The sequence below is a fragment of the Nylanderia fulva genome, unplaced genomic scaffold, assembly GCF_048542155.1.
Source record: "Nylanderia fulva isolate GAGA-0341 unplaced genomic scaffold, ASM4854215v1 Scaffold162, whole genome shotgun sequence".
NCBI classification, from domain to species: Eukaryota; Metazoa; Arthropoda; class Insecta; order Hymenoptera; family Formicidae; genus Nylanderia; species Nylanderia fulva.
Window position 1 is genome coordinate 53,181 of NW_028189857.1, and position 21,878 is coordinate 75,058.

The 21,878-nt window shown below is 43.9% G+C and overlaps 2 protein-coding genes across 4 annotated transcripts in view; both read left to right on the forward strand.

The window, feature by feature from the left end:
- LOC114943642 (uncharacterized) overlaps nucleotides 1–21,878 on the forward strand; it is a 139,029-nt gene that overhangs the window by 28,400 nt on the left and 88,751 nt on the right. For 2 of the 3 annotated variants that reach the window (XM_085480953.1, XM_085480955.1), the window contains exon 2: nucleotides 20,075–20,227. The exons of the other annotated variant lie outside the window; for it this stretch is intronic. In XM_085480953.1, coding sequence (XP_085337079.1) covers nucleotides 20,184–20,227 — 44 coding nt within the window. In that variant the 5' untranslated portion in view covers nucleotides 20,075–20,183. The remainder of the gene's footprint in view (nucleotides 1–20,074; nucleotides 20,228–21,878) is intronic. 3 annotated transcript variants of the gene reach the window in all.
- LOC146723877 (uncharacterized) lies at nucleotides 3,918–4,821 on the forward strand. The gene is made up of 2 exons (XM_085480961.1): nucleotides 3,918–4,022; nucleotides 4,197–4,821. Exons 1-2 carry the CDS (start codon nucleotides 3,970–3,972, stop codon nucleotides 4,765–4,767), a joined length of 624 nt encoding a protein of 207 aa, XP_085337087.1. The 5' UTR covers nucleotides 3,918–3,969; the 3' UTR covers nucleotides 4,768–4,821.

Here is a 21,878-nt window from a genome sequence, read left to right on the forward strand (position 1 = left end):
AGAAAGCGAAAAACTCGCATCGTCGCGAAAAACTCGAGTCTCGGTGAGAGAGCCGCGGCCGCAGTTGTCTGGACAGCGATGAAGGCCAAGACGAAGCTCGGCATGGGCTTGAAGAAGAGGACGAAAAAGAGGAGGAGGAGGGTACTTTCGGCAGCAAAACGAGGCGGATTTTTGCCGATTTTACCAATGCTGGGCGCGCTCGGATCCCTGGTCGGCGGAGCGGCTGGCGTAGCAAAAGCGGTAAACGACAATAAAGCCGCGCAACGTCAGTTGCAAGAGATACTACGCCACAATCGCGCCATGGAAGGCCGCGGACTGTATCTCGCCCCTTACAAATATGGACGAGGAGCGAGGAAAAAAAAAACGTCAAAAAAACGTTAAAAATGCCGCAAGGTGTAACTACAAATGTGCAATTGCTACAACTTGCAAAACGTATGCACATTCCATATTTTAAAGGTGTATTTATGCGCAATAATTTACCGATAAATGGCGCGCGAGAAAATGAGAGCGGTATCGTCAATCTGGACAGCACAGACGGTCCTGGCACTCATTGGGTGGCGTATGCAAAAAGGGGAAATCGCGCAATCTATTTCGACAGTTTTGGCAATCTTCGACCACCCGAGGAATTGGTGCGATATTTAAACGTGCCGAAATTGGAATACAATTACACCTCTTTTCAAACGTATGATCAGAGTATCTGTGGACAATTGTGCTTGCAGTTTCTCCGAGAGATTGAATTTTAGTTCAACTTGCAGCGAATTTAAAGACTGACATTGCGCTATTTAACTCAGTTTTGTCAACATGTCGCTAACACTAACATTGACTGGGAAGAGTAGCGTCCTCGCGGCGACCTACTTTCCGCCCATAGATTTGAGCGACGCGGACTACGAGCTCGGTCTGACGGATTTTGAAACTTATCACACTATATCGAATGTGAATTCCTCGAATAATAAATTTTATTACGGCAAAGACGATGCGGAAATTACGATTCCCGAGGAATCGTACGAGCTGCAAGCGATACATAAATTTTTGAAACGCGCACTTTCCCGAAAACATAATGCTGTTAGCGATAAAGGTGTCGACGATGACGATTACCCAATCGTGCTCCGCGCTAATTACAATACGATGAGAAGCGAGATCAAGTGTGCCTACAGAGTAAACTTTAGCATGCCCAACAACATTGGATCGCTGCTGGGATTCTCGAATCGTATACTGCAACCGCGAAAATGGCACAAATCGAACATGGCGATTAATATTATCAACGTGAACATTATCCGCATAGAGTGTAACGTGACCGCGGGTGCATACTGCAACGATAAACTCGTTCACACGATACACGAGTTTTCACCGAGGGTACCACCAGGATATAAGATATCGGAAACGCCGGCGCAGATCATTTACCTGCCGGTCTTCGTACGGAGCATTACTGATTTAGTGTTACGCGTTACTGATCAGGAGGGACGATTGCTTGATTTTCGAGGTGAAGAGATAACAATTAGATTGCACGTACGACGGCGGGCCACCCTCGTGCAACGGGATGCTCGTGTTGAATAAAGACACGAAGAACACAATCAGGCCAGCAACAACATCATTCGCTAATATCAAATCAACCGTGAAGAAGAGACTCACCTCGTCAAACGTTGCGTTTTTACAATCTTTGGGATTTGCGGTGCGCGCCATCTGAACAATGACTGAGATTCTCAACATCGAGGAAGAGTCAGTCTTTGACGATCGCATCGTCAAGATTGAGACTCACACATACAACCCGTTTGCCAACACAACATTTGGATACAGCGACGAGATAAGAATACTCATACAACAACAGGATTTATATACGTTGCCGTATGAGAGTTTCCTCTACATCGAGGGTGAACTGCGGATAACTCATCCAGTTGAGGGATCCAATGTGATGCTGGGAAATAATTGCGTTGCATTCATGTTTGACGAAATTCGCTACGAGCTCGATGGTGTGGAGATTGATCGCAACAGGAATGTGGGAATAACAAGTCTGCTGAAAAACTATGTGACAATGTCATCCGATAGAAGCGTGATTATGCGAAATGCAGGCTGGGATAGCCCGACTACTGTGAATGGATACTTTAATTTTTGCGTACCGCTGCACATGTTGCTGGGATTTTGCGAGGATTACAAACGCGTGGTTATTAATGCGCGTCATGAGTTGATCCTAATACGAGCGCGCAACGACAATAATTGTCTGTATGGAAATTCTGCACTGGAGCCTGTGATCAACATATTCAAGATACAATGGCGAATGCCACACGTGTTGTTGAGCGAGATTAAGAAGCTGTCGATGCTGCGCGCTCTGGAAAGCGGACGTTACCTCAGCATGGGTTTCCGCTCGTGGGATCTATACGAATTTCCGCTATTGCAGCGTACGACCAAGCATTCGTGGGCCATTAAGACCGCGACTCAACTGGAGAAGCCGCGATATGTAATTTTTGCTCTGCAGACAGGGCGTAAAAGTGTCATGTCCGAGGATACGAGTCGATTCGACAACTGTAAATTAACCAACGTGAAACTCTATCTGAACTCGGAATGTTATCCGTACGACGATATGAATCTGGATTTCGATAGAAACAGATGGTCGATTCTGTATGACACGTATGCGCGTTTCTGCAAAAATTATTACGGATACGAGTATCTCGAGCCGAGCCTCACCATCACACGGTTTTTACAAAACGGTCCGTTTGTGATTATCGATTGTTCTCGACAAAACGAATCGGTCAAGAGCGCAACGGTGGATGTGAGATTGGAATTTGAGTGTAAGGAGAATATACCTAATAATACCACTGCGTACTGCCTCATCATGCACGATCGCGTGATCCAGTACAACCCGTTGACCAACGTTGTGCGCAAAATCACCTAAAAATGTTTACACAACTACGCGTGTGAGGGAGGGGGAGGAGGATACATAATCATGATGATGCGAGATGTCTGATGTTAGTGAAGTAATACCTCTCGACTGACTCACATCGAAGAGATCATGTCCGCACCAACGTTTGTCGACCTGCAAGGATTTATCCTAAACAAGCGATTTATCGTGAAGGAAGCGGCAATCCTGAGAAGAGGATATATCATGTCACACTATTTCTTTGCATGCCCTGTGCCGTGGAGCGTGCTTATAAAGTCGGAAAGGCGCCAGGCCTCATGGATAACTCAGCATCATCACAGCTTGCAATGGGAGGATGGAAATGTTCCATACTGCATGGTTCAGCGCTTGATCACGGCAGCTATCAATGGAAAAAATGAACAAGACGAGGAGGAAGAAGAAGAGTCCTCTCTCGTGTATGTAAAAGGACTCGAAAAGCGAGAGTGGCTTGCCGAAATAGTGGACGATGCGTGCAGCGGTTTCATGATTGAGACCTTGGATGCCATATATGAAGATGTGCCTGCATTAAATAAATTAGATCCCACATATACTCTACGATGTAATAAACATGTAAAAAATTGCGCGTTACAAAATGTATTTAAATTATTCAATTGGTGGTCGGCTAATCGCGACGATCATCCGTTTTTTGAATAAACATATTATTTACATACTATTCTCTTTATTATTTTTCCTAACCAGATATTTCTAAGAATTCCTTTCTCCTAATATTTTAAATATTTCTCACGCAATCGTATTTCTAAGAATTCCTTTTACCCCCACTACTTTTAAAAATTTCTCACGCAATCGTATTTCTAAGAATTTCTTTTACCCCCACTACTTTTAATAATTTGTCTTTCCCTCCAGATATATTTCTAAGAATCCCCCTCTCCTAATATTTTAAATATTTCTCTTTGTTCTTTCCCTCCAGATATATTTCTAAGAATCCCCTTCTCCTAATATTTTAAAAATGACCGTTACTCGATTATTAGTACCTTATTATACAAGCAGTCTTTCGTCGACCGTTCTAACTGACGGTTCACTTTTTAATACCCTCGGTTCAAAGAAGCAGCAGCAGCAGCATGAATTACTACATGCCGAGACATGAAGAAACGTGCGAGAAGAAATGCGACGAGTAAGTATAACTTTTTTTGTATTTTTTATATTTTTAATTTTATTTTATATTTTTAATTTTATTTTATATTTTTAATTTTATTTTATATTTTTTCTATATTCTATATTTTTTTATGAGTTATAATTTCTTTTTTCCTAATTTAGTTTAAATTTTTTTTCCGAATTTTTTTTACAGCGTTTCGCTGGAGCCTCGTGCGGTTCGTATACTTGGAAGACGATACGCATTGACGTCAACGGAATTCAAATTCCTCGAAATCGGCATCAGAGTGGATCCGCCGAGTTACGTGGAGATCGCCATAGGAGATCATCGGGGAAAACAGCTATTACTATCTCTCGAAACGTGGAAAGGACTCTACGAGCAACGCCACGCTATTCACAATTACCTGAATAATGACTCCTCCTCCAACAACGATGTGTATAATTGCATAAGTGTCGGGCCGCTAACAGTGCGATTTCACAAGATAAACGGCACCAAGCTCATAAGTCTCGAATCAGCGGACGTGCGCATGATGATGGTCGAATCGACGTTACATCGTATGTTCGAGCTCGATTCATGTATCGAAATAATGTACGATCGATTGACGAGGCTCGTCGCAACGGTTGATATCAAATATACTCAATTCTCCAATATTGCATCCACTGTAACGAATGCGAGAGAATTGTCGAATGCGATACGCGCTAGCAATGCCTTCAACATGCACCAACTTGTCGATTGCGAGCTGGTGGCTTTAGTTTTTAATATGTAATAAAACTACATAATTATGTATTAAATATAAGACGAATAAATACTTATATGTATATATTATGGTGTACTTTATTTGCGCGCCACCCGTTACATACTTTGCGAGATATAATTATTGTGTCAAGGACAATGCATTTAGCGAAAAAAAATCGATAATTTTAACATACGAGGCGCACGCGAGAGTAAGAGTAAGAGAGAGATCCAAGCCTGGATTCAGCACGCATTCAAGAGTGAGAGAGATTCGGCGGCTCGGGCCAGCGGCGAGAGATGCAGCGGCGAGAGAGATTCGGCGGCTCGGGCCTGCGGCGAGAGATGCAGCGGCGAGAGAGATCCAAGCCTGGATACGGCGGCGAGAGAGGCGACGGCGAGAGATGCGACGGTGAACGAGAGAGATCCAAGCCTGGATTTTGCGGCAGCCATTCGCAGAATTTTTATCTTATCTTCGGAGAAAATTTATGAAAACTTTGATACCGCTCAAGTTTATCTTTGATACCTTACAAAGACGCCGCTTATCTTGGATTCAAAAACTTAGCTTATCTTATCTTGGATTTTCGGAGAAAATTTATGAAAACTTTGATACCGCTCAAAGACGCCGCTTATCTTATCTTATCTTGTTTATGAACATATCAAGTAACATGATCCCCTTATCTTATCTTGTTTATAAATATATCAGGTAACATGATCCCCTTATCAGGTAACATGATCCCCTTATCAGGTTATCTGATATGTTTATAAACAAAAGATAAGCTTATCTACTGATAAGACCCCCTCCCCCCGCGTGACGTCACCCCCCTCGCCCCCGATTCCCCCCCGCCCCTCACCCCCCTCATTGCCCCCGGGTTAGAACTCCCATAGTATACCTACTAACGTAAAACATAAGTATAATATTTTCTTTATTTGGGCTGACAGTTACACCGGGATCTTTACTCGACTAGCCTGAGCTGAGGACTGCTTGACGAGCATCGAGCTCGTTATTTGTATACTGAAAAATCAAAGGGTCGCCGATTTCCGCCGGTCGCTGATAGGTTCTTTCTTTCGATAAACAACTAGATCAGCCACCCGCTTCATAGCGTTCCGCAGGAGATAAGCGGATATGTATACTCCGCCGCGATCGCGCGTAAAAGAAACCGAGATGAATATCATCTGTCGATAAGCCCGCGGTATCCTTGTATATATATAGATCTCACTTACTTGAGCAATCGCAATTCCGCTACAATTCAGCCAGCCTGACAGTTAATCGTCCCGATTAAAGCTCGGAAAACATAAGTTTAAAGACAATTACAAGTATGAATAGAAATACATATTACATTATTCATCTTAACGTAGGTTTGACATGGAACTTAAAAGTAGAAATAACAAAAGAGGAATACATGAATGTTTTCGTCTTAACTCGCATGGTTACTAATCCTAGATTAAATTAACACGGCTTCCACAGTCGCATATTCGCTGCCTCCCATGTGCCGCAATAGGGAGTGTTTGTTAGCTGATGATTTTCAACGTCGGTCAATACATAACGATAATTTCTTAAAACACGGCTTACTTGATAGGGTTCTTTATAACGTGGAATTAATTTTTGTGACGCCCCAGGCGTACAATCGAAATTTCGGATCATTACTTTGTCTCCTACTGCATATTTCCCAAGGTCTTTATGTCTCCGATTGAAAGTGTGTTTGTTCGCTTCTTGGTTTTTCTGAATTCGTTTGCCTGCTTGCTTGCGCGTTTCGACTAAATCACGGGATACATTGATATTTTCGCTTACTTCTAACGCATCTAATAATCCATCCACCATATTTCCTCGCTGATGTACGCTGAAAAGCAACATACTGGGACTTTCGTTTGTAGCTTTCGAAACGGTATTATTACAAGCAAACTCGACGTCCGCTAACACATTATACCACTGAGTATTTCTTTAATCTTGTAACGGCGTGGCCGTTACTAACGCCTCGCGGGCCGATCACCCGCCCGCCACTTGAGGCTATGGCGCCTAAGGCGCCCCTAAACACAAAAACATAAGCAATACACGGGTCACCCTACCCCAGGGGCGCCCCACTACAACCCCCAGAGGCGCCCCACTACGACGCCGGCGTTATCCCCACCACAGCCTCGATGTAGAGTGGGGGAACCGCTGGCAGGGTATATAAGCCGGCTCGACGGATGAGCCGGCACCAGTCCTGTTCCGGACCTCCTAGCCAGGCAACGGGCTTCTCGTTGTTACGCCGGGTTTCCCGGTTTCTGGCCTCCTACCTTTAGTATCGGGCAACGGGTTTCTCGTTGTTACGCCGGGTTTCCCGGTTTCCGGTCTCTTCCTGCTACACGCCGGGCAACGGGTTTCTCGTTGTTACGCCGGGTTTCCCGGTTTCCGGTCTCTTCCTGCTATACACCGGGTGACGGGTTTCTCGTCATTACGCCGGGTTTCCCGGTTTCCGGTCTCTTCCTGCTACACGCCGGGCAACGGGTTTCTCGTTGTTACGCCGAGTTTCCCGGTTTCCGGTCTCTTCCTGCTACACGCCGGGCAACGGGTTTCTCGTTGTTACGCCGGGTTTCCCGGTTTCCGGTCTCTTCCTGCTACACGCCGGGCAACGGGTTTCTCGTTGTTACGCCGGGTTTCCCGGTTTCCGGTCTCTTCCTGCTACACGCCGGGCAACGGGTTTTTCGTTGTTACGCCGGGTTTCCCGGTTTCCGGTCTCTTCCTGCTATACACCGGGTGACGGGTTTCTCGTCATTACGCCGGGTTTCCCGGTTTCCGGTTTCTTCCTGCTATAAGCTATACGCCTCCGTACACCATATCTCTAAGTTATACCGGGTAATTTGTAAATCTTTTCCGGACACCGCTACAGGCTACACGCCTCCGCATTTTGTTTATACCGGGTAGTCAATAAGTTTCTCTATTTAAGGCTTTATGCCAACAAACATTTTGTTTATACCGAGTAGTCAATAAGTTTCTCTATTTAAGGCTTTATGCCAACAAACATTTTGTTTATACCGAGTAGTCAATAAGTTTCTCTATTTAGGCTTTATGCCAACAAACATTTTGTTTATTTGTTTCTTTTTGAATAAACCAAAGCATTGTTAATAAGGAATAAGCGAGTCTGAATCTCCCCCTTCCTCCCGAATCCTGGAACCGGCGAGCCGATCCGCGGCGTCGGGAAAGGTGAACCGTTACATGGCGCCCGAACAGGGACCTGCCCAGTGGAGATCTTGACTCGCTTAAGCCTATCCAGATGCCCGCGTGGGTAAATCAATTATCAAAATCCGAAGCTATTGCCTTGGCCAAAAGACACGGAATCGATAGCCAAGGAACTTTAGACGAGGTCCGCCGACGCCTCCGCCGATTTGTCGGGCAAAACCCCGCGCTATTTCGAACTCACCTACCTGTGCCCACTATCAACGTCGAAATGGCCACCGGAAGCCCAACCAAAGACGAAGAAGCTACCACCCCGACACCTGTTGAACCGGCCAGGATCATGGATCAGATCCGAAAATGGGGGTGCCACTTCGAGGGCAAGGACCCCCTGGCATTCCTCGAGCGTACGGAAGAGCTGTGCCTGGGCTACGGCTACACCGACGCCCAGATGCTGTTAGGGCTACCCGAACTCTTACGGGGAGACGCCCTGCTGTGGTATCGCAACATCCGCGATACCATAGCCAGCTGGGCCGACTTTCGCCAAGCTGTCCGCCAGCAATACCTGCCAAGCGGGTATGAGAGACAGATGAAAAGGACGATCCAGGGACGTCAACAACGCCCTAAAGAGTCCTTCCAAAAGTACGCCACCGAGGTCCTGACCATGATGCGGCGCGCCGGGGGATATTCACCCCTAGACCAACTGGAACAGCTCTACGAAAACATGGATCCGGAGTACCAATTGTACATCCGTCGGGCCGACGTGCTCAGCGTCGGGGATCTGAGCATCCGAGCCACCGAATACGAAGAGGCCGACCGCCCGAGACAGGAACGACGAAGGGACGTGCCGCAAAGCCACACCCCGGTCGTAGCTTCCGCGGTCTACAGTCGGGAGGAATGTTGCTGGAGGTGCAAGCAACGAGGACATACACGCCTGCACTGCCAGCGACCTCCGAAGAAATTCTGCTCGAGATGTGGCAAGGACGGGGTCCTCACCCGTGACTGCCACCCCCCGACGGGAAACGGGGTGCGGGCCGGAGACGTCGCGGCCGTCGTCCAGCCCGACTCGGCCTAAAATACAACCCGAGACCGCACCTCCGGATCCAGATCGCCGGACAACATTTGTGGGGCCTCCTCGATTCCGGCTCAGAGATCTCATTCGTAAACGCTGAAACGGTCCGCCGAATCAACCGCACACCGTCTAGCCCAGATCTCAAGGCAGCCCAGATACGCCTGGCCGACGGGACGCAAGTCCCCATTGCCGAGACCATCGAAGCAACGGTCAGGTTACGAGGAAAATCGTACCGCCACCGCTTCTCCGTACTACCACAACTAGACAACGCCGTATTAATAGGCATAGACCTCTGGGCGAAATTAGGAGTCGAGCTGCGCCCGCCGCCCAGACCTGTCACCGAGACAACAACCAAAGATGGAATCGCGACAGCCAGTATCAGCCCAGGAACTACCAGCGAGGCGCTAAGGCTACAGGCCTTTCTAAATAACGAACTTCCAAAGTTCGAATCGGTCCGCGGCCCGACCGACAAAGCCACGCACCAAATTCGGCTAAAACCGGGGCCGCCCATTAAACAACGATATCGGCCCCGTAATCCGGCCATGCAAGCCGTGATCGACCAAGAGGTCCAAAAGATGGAAGCCGAAGGAGTCATCGAGCCCTCCACCAGCGCCTGGAGCTCTCCGATAGTGCTGGCAAAGAAGAAAGACGGGACCTACCGATTTTGTATAGACTTCCGCCGATTAAACGCGGCCTCCGAGAAAGATGCATACCCGCTGCCTCACATTGCCGCCACCTTAGATAAGCTACGAGGCGCACACTACTTGTCCACGTTGGACCTACGCAGCGAGTAGGCAAGTGCCACTAACTCCGGAGAGCCGCCCCGCAACCGCCTTCACGGTGCCAGGGACAGGGCTGATGCAGTTCCGCGTCATGCCATTCGGACTGCATTCAGCACCGGCCACCTTCCAACGGCTGCTCGACACCGTGCTAGGACCCGAATTAGAGCCACACGTCCTCGTCTACTTGGACGACATAGTTGTCGCATCCCGTACTTTCGAGGAGCACCTAGGCCACTTGGCCGAAGTCTTTCGCCGCCTCCGTGACGCCCGACTCCGTCTCAACCCAGAAAAGTGTCACTTCTGCCGGCCAAGTCTCCGGTACCTCGGACACGTTATCGATTGGCACGGAATCCGGACGGACCCAGAGAAAGTGCGAGCCATTACCGATTGGCCTGCCCCCACGACCCTCCGCAGGGTTCGGCAATTTCTGGGGGTAGCGTCATGGTACCGCCGATTCATCGCTGACTTTTCCACTATCGCCGCCCCTCTCACTCGACTCACTAAAAAGAGAGCGCGCTGGACCTGGGCAAAAGAAGAAGAAACCGCGTTCCGGAAACTAAAACAGGCCTTAACCACCGCACCTGTCCTCGCCTGTCCAGATTTTGCGCGACCATTTCTACTACAAACCGACGCCAGCGCCCACGGGTTAGGGGCCGTATTAACCCAACACCTCGGCGAAGGAGAGCGGGTTATCGCGTACGCCAGCCGGACCCTCAACGCAGCCGAGAAGAATTATAGCGCTACCGAACTAGAGTGCTTGGCTGTCGTGTGGGGTATACGCCGGATGCGGGATTACCTCGAGGGCTACCGATTCACCGTCGTGACCGACTACCAAGCTTTAAAGTGGTTACAACACATCGAGGCCCCTACCGGACGACTAGCCCGCTGGATGTTCGAATTACAACAACATGATTTCGACATCCAGTACCGGCGCGGGACACTTAACCAGGTGGCAGATGCCCTCTCCCGCCTCCCGGAAGCTTTGGCGGTGACCCGGCCGAAATGCCGGTGGTACCACCGTAAACTAGCCGAAGTACGGAGACATCCGACCGATCACCCGGACTATAAAATCCAGGATCAACGATTGTACAGGCATGTACTCCACGATCTGGACTTCCGGGAAACACCAGCCGAGGAGCAATGGAAGCAGTGCGTGCCTACAGACCAACGACCCGCCCTGCTTCAGCGAATGCACGACGACCCGGCCGCCGGGCACCTAGGCATTTCCAAAACATTGGCTCGGGTGGCCCAGCTATATTACTGGCCCGGCATGTTTCGGGAAATTGCCCGGTACGTCCGAGGGTGCGCTAATTGTGCGCGGCACAAAGCCAGTCAACAACGACCGGCTGGACGGATGATGGCCACCTCCGTCCGCGCACCATGGGAACAAGCCGCCGTAGACCTGATCGGTCCCCTGCCTCGATCCACTAGCGGCCATACCTGGCTATTAACCATTCAAGACCGGTTCAGTAAGTGGATCGAGATGGTCCCGCTCAGAAAAGCCACCGCCGTAGCCGTAGCCCGAGCACTCACCGACCGCCTGATATACCGGCACGGGTGTCCGGTCGCCCTGGTGTCCGATAACGGGACTCAGTTCGTCGCGCAACGCATTAAGGCCTTGCTAGCTTCCTACGGGATACAACATCGGACATCCCCCGTGTACACTCCGCAATGCAATCCGGTAGAGCGAGCGAACCGTACGGTTAAAACAATGATCAGCCAGTACGTAGGCCGGCGGCACAAAGACTGGGACGAGCGAATCCCCGCCTTACAGTTCGCCATCAACACCGCCCGACATGAGGCCACCGGATACACTCCGGCCTACATCCTGCACGGCCGAGAGCTCGCCCGCCCACATCCAGAGGATCGACCAGGAACCGCACCAGCACCAGGACCAAGCACCCGCCAGACCCAGTTGGAGGACGCCTACAAGGTGGTCCGAATCCACCTCGCCCGGGCCTTCCAGCGGCAAGAGAAGCCGTACAACCTACGGCGACGAGACTGGCGACCGCAGCTGGGCGAACGCGTCTGGAAACGCGACCGTCCCCTGTCCAGCAAGGCCAACGCGTTCAACGCCAAGCTGGCCCCGAAGTACAGCGGACCGATGACTGTCCGGAGGATCGTATCCCCCGTAATCGTTGACCTCAAGGACGCCCGAGGACGATGGCACCGCCACATCCATGTGCAGGACCTCAAGGCGGCATCCGAGGAAGAGGACGAGGAAACCATCGGGGCGTAGGACAGGGCCAGCCGCCGTGATTCCTCCAGCGCCATACCGCCCACGCCACTCGGAAGTTCCGAGCCACCTCCCCTACTGGACGGTGGATAATACGGTTCGACCGTTTCGGCCGACCACGTACGATCCGCCGTCTAGAGAGGGGGTAGTGTAACGGCGTGGCCGTTACTAACGCCTCGCGGGCCGATCACCCGCCCGCCACTTGAGGCTATGGCGCCTAAGGCGCCCCTAAACACAAAAACATAAGCGATACACGGGTCACCCTATCCCAGGGGCGCCCCACTACAACCCCCAGAGGCGCCCCACTACGACGCCGGCGTTATCCCCACCACAGCCTCGATGTAGAGTGGGGGAATCGCCGGCAGGGTATATAAGCCGGCTCGACGGATGAGCCGGCACCAGTCCTGTTCCGGACCTCCTAGCCAGGCAACGGGCTTCTCGTTGTTACGCCGGGTTTCCCGGTTTCTGGCCTCCTACCTTTAGTATCGGGCAACGGGTTTCTCGTTGTTACGCCGGGTTTCCCGGTTTCCGGTCTCTTCCTGCTACACGCCGGGCAACGGGTTTCTCGTTGTTACGCCGGGTTTCCCGGTTTCCGGTCTCTTCCTGCTATACATCGGGTGACGGGTTTCTCGTCATTACACCGGGTTTCCCGGTTTCCGGTCTCTTCCTGCTACACGCCGGGCAACGGGTTTCTCGTTGTTACGCCGGGTTTCCCGGTTTCCGGTCTCTTCCTGCTACACGCTGGGCAACAGGTTTCTCGTTGTTACGCCGGGTTTCCCCGGTAGTGTCTCCGGCCATGTTCAAACCCTAAAAGACCTTAAAAGACACTACAAGTCTTCTTATCCTGCACCATCAAAGTCCATTTTTTGAGGGTGTAGAACTACTAAAATATAAAAAATTTTGAATTGCACGTAATATAACCTGAAAGGCGGCATCGCCACGAGTAATTTGAGCCAAGAAAAAATAAAATCGGTCAAGCCGTTCTGGAGATATAAGCGGTCAAAAAGTGACGTTTTTCATAAAAAATGCAGTAACGTCGTCTTCTTCTTCTTCTTCTTCTTCTCTGTCCGCGTATAAATCTCTTCTCACCTTTCACTCACACCTCCCTCAACTTCCACCCACCCCTTTCCCTCCCACATCCCGCCCCACCCCCACCCCCACTCCCACCCCTCTTTCGCCTCTTTCACCTTCTTTCGTCCTCTCTCACCCTCTTTCGTCCTCTCTCACCCTCTTTCACCTTCTTTCGCCCTCTCTCACCCTCTTTCGTCCTCTTTCACCTTCTTTCACTCTCTTTCGTCCTCTCTCACCCTCTTTCATTCTTTCTCACTCTCTTTCGCTCTCTCTCATCCTCTTTCGACCTCTTTCACACTCTTTCGTCCTCTCTCACCCTCTTTCGTCCTCTTTCACTCTCTTTCGTTTTCTCTCACCCTCTTTCGACCTCTTTCGTCCTCTTTCACCCTCTTTCGTCCTCTCTCACCCTCTCTCACCTCTTTCACCCTCGTACGTCCTTTTTCACCCTTTTTCGTTTTCTTTCACCCTCTTTCGCCTATCTCGTCTTCTATTACCCTCATTCGTCCTCTCTCACCCTATCTTCAAAAAATCATAAAAATGAAAAGGTCAAGCCATGTTCAAAAGAAGGTCCTCAAAAATTTAAACCTAGTCTGTACAATGAAAAATAATTACTCGTAATTCCAGAGTTCCAATTTGTTAATATCGAATAATGTATTTGTTTTAAGTAATGGCAGTAGAGTCAAATACATACCTACGTATATGCAGTTTTTGCTGTTAATTGTACTTGAACGAAAAAAATAATTAAATGATTTAAATATAGCACATTTTAAATCAAGAAACTTATATAATCGAACTCTGTTTAGGAAAAGGTAGAACATTTCATTTGCCTCTGCCTTTACAAGAAACATTGGATAAGGTATGTCCTCCGGAAGATCCTATAAATTTGAATCACGAGTTGCACATTCTCGTTCGAGGTATACCCAAGAAATCTAAAGTGGTTTGGGAAAATTTGGTAGATATTAATAAAATGTATAAGGCTTTACAATGGTTGAAAGAAAATAATCCTCATTACTCAAAAATTCGTCTTCCAGCGTCATCTGATGATCTATTAAAGGATAAGTTGCAGGAAACAGAATATAGGATTGTCGATGAGGAAAGCGACAATGACGAAATAAATGAGGTGGTTGAGGAATTACCAGCATTGAATTTGTACAATGTACAGCAAAACAAAAACAATAATGATCAAACCGTTTTAAAACGTACGGCTTTTCTCACACAAATCACTGAACATTCGGATATTAACGATCAGTATACAATATACCCAATACACGCGAAAAGAATCGATAACGAATCTGCATTGAAGCTTTATCAAATGGTGAAAATTGAAGATTTTCCAATGGATAATCGTTATAAATATCTGGATGTCATGTGTTTCCCTGATTTATATCCTGATGGTGTCAATGGACAACGAGAAGATAGAAACTTTGCATTGCCGGAATATTTATTTATTAGAACACGATTGATGTCGAAACATAGTAGATTCAGGTTGAATCTGCAGTATCTGTTCTTCCTTCTCAATGATGCTAACTACCGACAGTTGAAAAGTGGTATCTATTATACGATGATGGTTACTAACCCACGAGAGAGATACACTGCTGGTAGATACTTGAACGAATTGAAAGGTTACCAATTAGAATCGAATTTAATAAGTATTTTCGCAAAATTGAGAAATACGGATCAATTTTGGCGACAACCGTCCAATAATGTAAAATGCATGACTTTGCATTACGGTCCAGCGACGTGGTTTTTGACTTTGAGTCCTAGTGAATGGAAATGGTCCGATTTGGGTGAATATTTACGAGATATGAATCCCGATAAAGAGAAGTTAGGCATCAGCGAAATCTACTAATCGTATACGATCCTGTAAGTACTTCTAGATTCATGTGCATAAAATTCAAAGCCATGATTGATTTTATTTGTTCGTCCAATAATCCATTAGGAAAGGTTATTCATTACTTCTGGCGTCTGGAATATCAACGTAGAAGTATCCAGCACATGCATTGTATGATTTGGATAAAAGATGCTCCAGTATTAGGAAAATCGCCGGATGAAGAAGTTGCTACGTTTATTCAAAAATACGTAACGTGTGAAATTCCAGATGAAAATGTTTCGCCAACGTTGTACGATACGGTAATAAGTGATCAGAATCATAAACATAACTCGTATTGCATGCGTACGAAAAAAACGGAAACTAATATATACAGAAAGTGTCGGTTCGATTTTCCTCGGCCAGTTACTGAGAATTTCGTTTTAAGAGACGTTATCACTTCGATAGTCGGTAGAAAAAATTTACGCAGTAAGAGCAGATTGTACGATCTTCCTCGCAAGGAGTCGGAAAGGTTTATAAATGATTATAATCCGTCTATCAAATTAGCCTGGGAGGAAAATATGGACATACAATTTATTAAAGAAAAATCAGAGTTTTTAAACTCATATTTAACAAAATACACGTCAAAGTCGGAAAAATGCAATACAGACTTTGAAGTGATAGATTCGAATAAGTCCTTGGCATCGAAACTGTGGAATTTTGCAATGCGTTCATTAAATAACAGAGAATGCGGTGCTTTAGAAGCTGCGGATACACTATTAGGGAATCCCTTGTACGGTACGGATAATGATACCATGGTCAAATGGATCGATGTTAATGAGGTGAGAAATAGAAAAGTTAAAACATTTAATGAAATTTAAGCTCTCGATGAAAATTCTACGAATATTTACTGTTCGTCACTCATCGATGATTACTATCCAAATAGACCTCAGGAATTAGAATCATTGAATTTGTACGATTTTGCCAGATTCTGGGAAATTACGAAACAGATACCAAATAATGACAAAGTCAAGTGTTACAAACTGGCATCGGGTTTATTTAAAAAAAACGAAAAAGGGTTATTTAATTAACCATTATCGATTTAATATAAAAACTGAGCCCGAAAAATACTTTTACTCGCTGCTTCTTCTGTTCAAACCATGGAGAGATTTGAGTGAACTCAAAGGTACATTCGAGACTTACACGGATGCCTTTAAGAATTCAGAGTCTGTTTTAACGAAGGCAATGAAATATCACGAAAGGCTCGAAGAAATACAGAAAGCTTTTGAGAACGTTGCTGAATTAATCGAGAAGCGCGAAAATGATCTGAAAACAGCAGACAGAGACAAATCCGATGACGATGAACTGGATTGTAATCCGATAGAAGCTGACGACGCGATGAAAGATCTGGAAGATTTTGGTAAGATTGACGACCCGATTGATTTATCGCAAATGATGTCGCAATTGAACAAAGACCAGAAAAGAGTCTTTGATGGAGTATGCCAAGTTTTACAAGATAAGAATCAGATTCTGCGACTGTACGTAAGTGGCGAGGGTGGTACAGGGAAAAGTTTTCTAATTGAAACGATTAAACATTGGATCAGAATAAATTTGGAAAAAACGACTGCCATATCTGCTCCCACGGGTATCGCAGCATTCAATATCGATGGCTTGACAATCCATAGAATGTTTCAACTACCGGTTAGTCATGAATCTACGCCAAAATATACGCAATTGTCAGACATGGTCTTGAAAACTTTGAGAGACAAATTAAAGAATGTCGAATTATTTATAATCGAAGGAATTACATGTAACAATGCAATGATGGATTTAGGAACGACTGTATTCAGTGATGGTCAAGCCTATGTAGGTTTGTCACGAGTAAGTAAATTGGAAGGCCTACATTTGATGAATTTCAATCCAGCATCAGTTAAAGCAAACTCGAGAGCCATTGTAGAATATAATCGACTGAGATCTATATTCAAATCTGAACTGCCACAAATCAATCCGTCCGAGAAAAATGTTGTGAAAATATACGATCGTCAATGGGATATCCCTAATATCATTGATGATATGCAGAATTATGATTGTGAGGAACCAGAAAGTATAGTTACGTGGAAAATATATGGCCTTTGCAATAACGATGCTGTTTCGTGTTACGCTAATGTAATATTACAATGTGCGTTTCATTGCGTACGTATTAGGCAACAAATACTGAAAAATAAAGCATCGAATGCATTGATTGATGCTATCTGCGCGTATGGTGAACGTGAATATTGCAACATTCAAGCGGTTAGAAGATCTGTCGGAAAACGCTTCGAAGAACGAACACAACAAGATGTTTCGGAATTTTTTACGGCTCTAATGTCGACGTATTCCGACATCAATGATGTATTAAAACTCGAATTAAAGCACGTAACATGTTGCTCGAATGTCAAATGTAATTACAATGTAACTAAGCTGGAAAGCAGTAGTTTGTTAATATTACCTATACATTCGACATTAAAAAGGAAAAAAGGTGTCACTCTACAAAGTTTGATTAATGTAGAATTTTCTAAATGGGAAACGATAAACGGCAATTGTAACGAATGTAAGGGCACCGTGTTGAAAAAGAAAACCGTAATCGAATCAACTTTATCCGTCGTAGTAATACAGCTCAATTTATATACTTTTGTAAACGGTGCTTCTAAAAAAATTATCAACAATCGGATTACCGCCGTGCCGACGAGTAATATCACGATTAATGAAAAAAAGTACAAGCTAATAAGCGCTATATTTCACGAAGGTGAAGAAATGAATCGTGGTCACTACACGTGTATGTTGAGAGCTGACACAAAATCGGAATGGTATTACTCTAATGATATGGAAGTGTTCAAGAAAAAATGGCCCAAAGGAGCACAAGGGGCATACATATTGTTCTTAGAACAGATTAAATAATGGCGCTGTATAAAGGCTGTCGTAAACGCTACATTAAAACATCAACTGTTCTAGCGCTGTATAAAAGTTGCCGTAAGCGCCAAAATAAAATATCGGCTGCTCTGGCGCTTTATAAAAGCTGCTGTAAGCGCTGCATTAAAACGAGTGCAATAAGTTTCTAATTTGACCTAGGCTTCATGACATTTCAAAAAGTATCATCAAGAAAAAAATTATCAGACAGAAATATGTATGTCGTGTTAAAATCGGAGAGACGAAGAAAAATATATGGTTGCGTTCTCACGAGAATGGGCGATGGAGGGGCCCATTCTTTATTTTCAATATTCATACAAGAATATAAACTCATTTGTTGCAATTGAAATAAATGTGCAATGTATCGTTAAAAGTTATTACAATTATACAAACATTTACATATATGATTAAATAAAATATATATGTATACTATAATATAATTATATATTTTATATATGTACATATATACCATATATTTCAATTATTTTGAACTGTATTGCATAAATTGTTACTTATACAAAGTTATGTGATAAGAATCGAAAATACATATATTTGTGATACTTGAATTATTAGAAAGCTGCTCTATATATCTGTACTTTAAAAAGTAAGTAATATCCTAAAAAAATCATAAAAATGAAAAGGTCAGGCCATGTTCAAAAGAAGGTACTCAAAAATTTAAACGATCTAATAATAAATTATCACGAAAAGTAACTGATATGTTATTCAAGGTGCCAGTTCAAAGTGAACATACGTAAAGTGTATATTATCTAAATTTAGTAATAATATATTACCATAAAAAGTAACTGTGATATTTTATTCAAGGTGCAAGTTATTCACATTGAATATACATACATATAAGTAAAACTGATTACAATTTGATTCTAGAAAATAAGTGCGATATGTTATTCTTAGTGCACAAAATATAATAGTCGTTTATAGAGATTTGATTGAAATTCATACTAGCCCGTACAATGAAAAATAATTGCTCGTAATTCCAGAGTACCAATTTGTTAATGACTCAGAAAAATAACATGGCGGCCTGCTCTCAAAAAACTTTCGATGGGTAGAATAAATAATTGAAATAAGAGTTGTGAAAATTGTATAAATTAAAAACCTCCAATCTTTCTTTAGTAAAATTTCGATTTTTTGTATCAACTTCCGATTTGTGTTATACCGTATTTTCAGGGAGTAAGTTATTAATCAGAAAACTTTGCCTTGTTGCTCGAAACGGGTGTATATTAAGTAAAATTTATAAATGTACAGTTCTCAGGTCAACTACAATAAAGCTATACGCTTAAAAAGTTTACTGATTATTTGTCGTAATATACAATAAAAAATTACATATTAATTATTCAAGATACAAGTGAGAAATAAATATCATTAAAATATACAAAAAAAATTTATCAATTTGACTCTGAAAAGTAAGTGACATGGTTCTCAAAGTGCAAGGTTTCATTTGACTTACAATTTTCTTCAGAAACACAGAAGAAAAAGGTATTTGTATATAGTTTTGTATATTCACTTCGTTGTGTGTGTAGAGCTTTTAAAAATACGTTGAATCCTTATTCTAATCTAATCTTCTTCTAATGTAATACTTTTCGTATTTCAAATGTTGTAGTAATTATTCTGTAAGAGCTTTGACATTATTTCTAAATGGACATCGAGAAACATCATAGTTTTTTGAGAGCAGGCCGCCATGTTATTTTTCTGAGTCATTAACAAATTGGTACTCTGGAATTACGAGCAATTATTTTTCATTGTACGGGCTAGTATAAATTTCAAATCAAATCTCTATAAACGACTATTATATTTTGTGCACTAAGAATAACATATCGCACTTATTTTCTAGAATCAAATTGTAATCAGTTTTACTTATATGTATGTATATTCAATGTGAACTTGCACCTTGAATAAAATATCACAGTTACTTTTCATGGTAATATATTATTACTAAATTTAGATAATATACACTTTACGTATGTTCACTTTGAACTGGCACCTTGAATAACATATCAGTTACTTTTCGTGATAATTTATTATTAGATCGTTTAAATTTTTGAGTACCTTCTTTTGAACATGGCCTGACCTTTTCATTTTTATGATTTTTTTAGGATTTAATATATTCCGAACGGTTTTCTCGGAGCCGACGTGGCTCATCTCGTCGTGATACTTACGAATGACATTAACTTCTAGCGCCGCTGGCACATAAAATAACGCTTTTCCTTTTTGCTTCTGGTATACTAACCCATTTCTCATTTCGAAAATCTTGCTTTCAGAACGCTCTAATTCGGATCGGATACTTGATATTAACGGATCATTGCTTTGACACAGGGAAAGGTTTTTATCAAGTGAATTATCTTCGACAACTAAATATTTGACGACTCAATGCGTCGACGTATAGTATACGCGGACCGGCTCTATGCTCTAAGGTATAATCGAAATTCTGCATTTCTAATACTCAGCGTGCGATATGTGGATGCGTCTCCTTTTTATTCAGCCTTAAAGTCAGAGCTTGACAGTCGGTGATAATTTTAAACTTGATCCCCAGCAAATAAGTACGGAATCGTTTGAGCGCAAAGATTATCGCCAGTGTTTCCAATTCATAACTATGATATCTCGAGTCGACGTCCGTCGTTCTCTTCGAAAAATAAAAGACCGGGTGTAATTTTCGATCCGATTTCCTTTGTAGTAAAATTGCGCCGAAACCGACAGCGTTTGCGTCGCAGTGTAATTCGGTCTCGCTCTGTGGAGAATAAATACTCAAAATAGGCGCATTTATTAAACAATCTTTCAACGACTGGAACGCTCGGTTCTCCGTCTCTCTGAAATGAAAATCAGTATTTTTTCTAGTAACGTCGTACAATGGTTTAGCTATAATAAAAAAATTCTCTACAAATTTTCGAAAGTAGGAGCATAAGCCTAGAAAACTCTGCACGTTTCGCTCGTTTTGCGGCATAGGAAAATTTTTCACCGCATCTAGACCTCGATCCGTCAGCCGAATACCTGTATTGATAATGGTGTAGCCTAGGTAATCTAGTTTTATAAAAAGTGAACAGTACCAGCTCGTGAGAAACAATACAAATAATCTAAATAAAAACAGCAATTACGAACAAGCGCTACGATGTTTAAACGCGTACCTTTATTAATATAAAATTAAAAATTTCATGAATATACAAAAACATTACAATAATATTATCTCAATAACGTACGTTTCCGCACCTTTTTTTGGGCCATCCTCAGCGTAAAAAACTTAAAAACTAAATTTAATATATGAACAAAAACATCTATGATATATACGCAATAAAATTTAAAACGTTTAACAAATTTAATCTGTCATCCGTTAATTATATGTATCCATCCATGTTAAAGTGTGATTATAGTAGCACTTCAATACCCGACAAGTAACGACAAGCGTCGATATATGAATTTCTGAATACCACCCGTCCATTGTTGGCCGACAATAGACGGACGTTAAACAAAAATTCTCGAAACATTTCGTTTTGATATAAAAGTAAATCGCAGTCAGAAGACGTTTAACAATTAATGTCACTAAAACGACTCAACTCAGTCGAGCGTAAAAAAATATTTTTTATCCTCTAGCAAGTCTAGCTGATCCTCGATTAACGGAAGTGGAAATTGATCACGCGTTGTGACTTTATTGAGCCTCCTAAAGTCTACGCACATTCTTAACTCCCCGGTTTTCTTTTTCGTTAACGATAGGTGACGCGTTCGGATGAACTCTCTCTAACGTTCTTCGCGATCAGTTCATCCAAAATTTCCCGCAGCTTATTTTTTTTATAATACGAAAGTTTGCGCGGCTTGTAATAAAATGATTCATTATTCGTAAGAGTAAGTGACAGTATTTTCTACTGCCGGTTTCGATGGCTTCGGGGTGTTTATATAACTCGTTTCGAATAAATCGTGTGCTCATTGCCTCACCTCAAACGAAAAATCGTCGTTAATTTGCATATCATGTGTTGACACGCTAACATCTCTTTCAAGATCAATATTCATAATATCGATTACCTCGCGATCGCTACTTATTGACAATCTTGTTTTTTTCATAAAATCGCGACCCAT

Bases quoted from the DNA above. Each gene is read 5' to 3' on its own strand.
- LOC146723877 (XM_085480961.1), top strand. From the start codon at position 3,970: ATGAATTACTACATGCCGAGACATGAAGAAACGTGCGAGAAGAAATGC. The intron at 4,023-4,196 runs GTAAGTATAACT...TTTTTTTTACAG, and splicing joins TGCGAGAAGAAATGCGACGA to CGTTTCGCTGGAGCCTCGTG.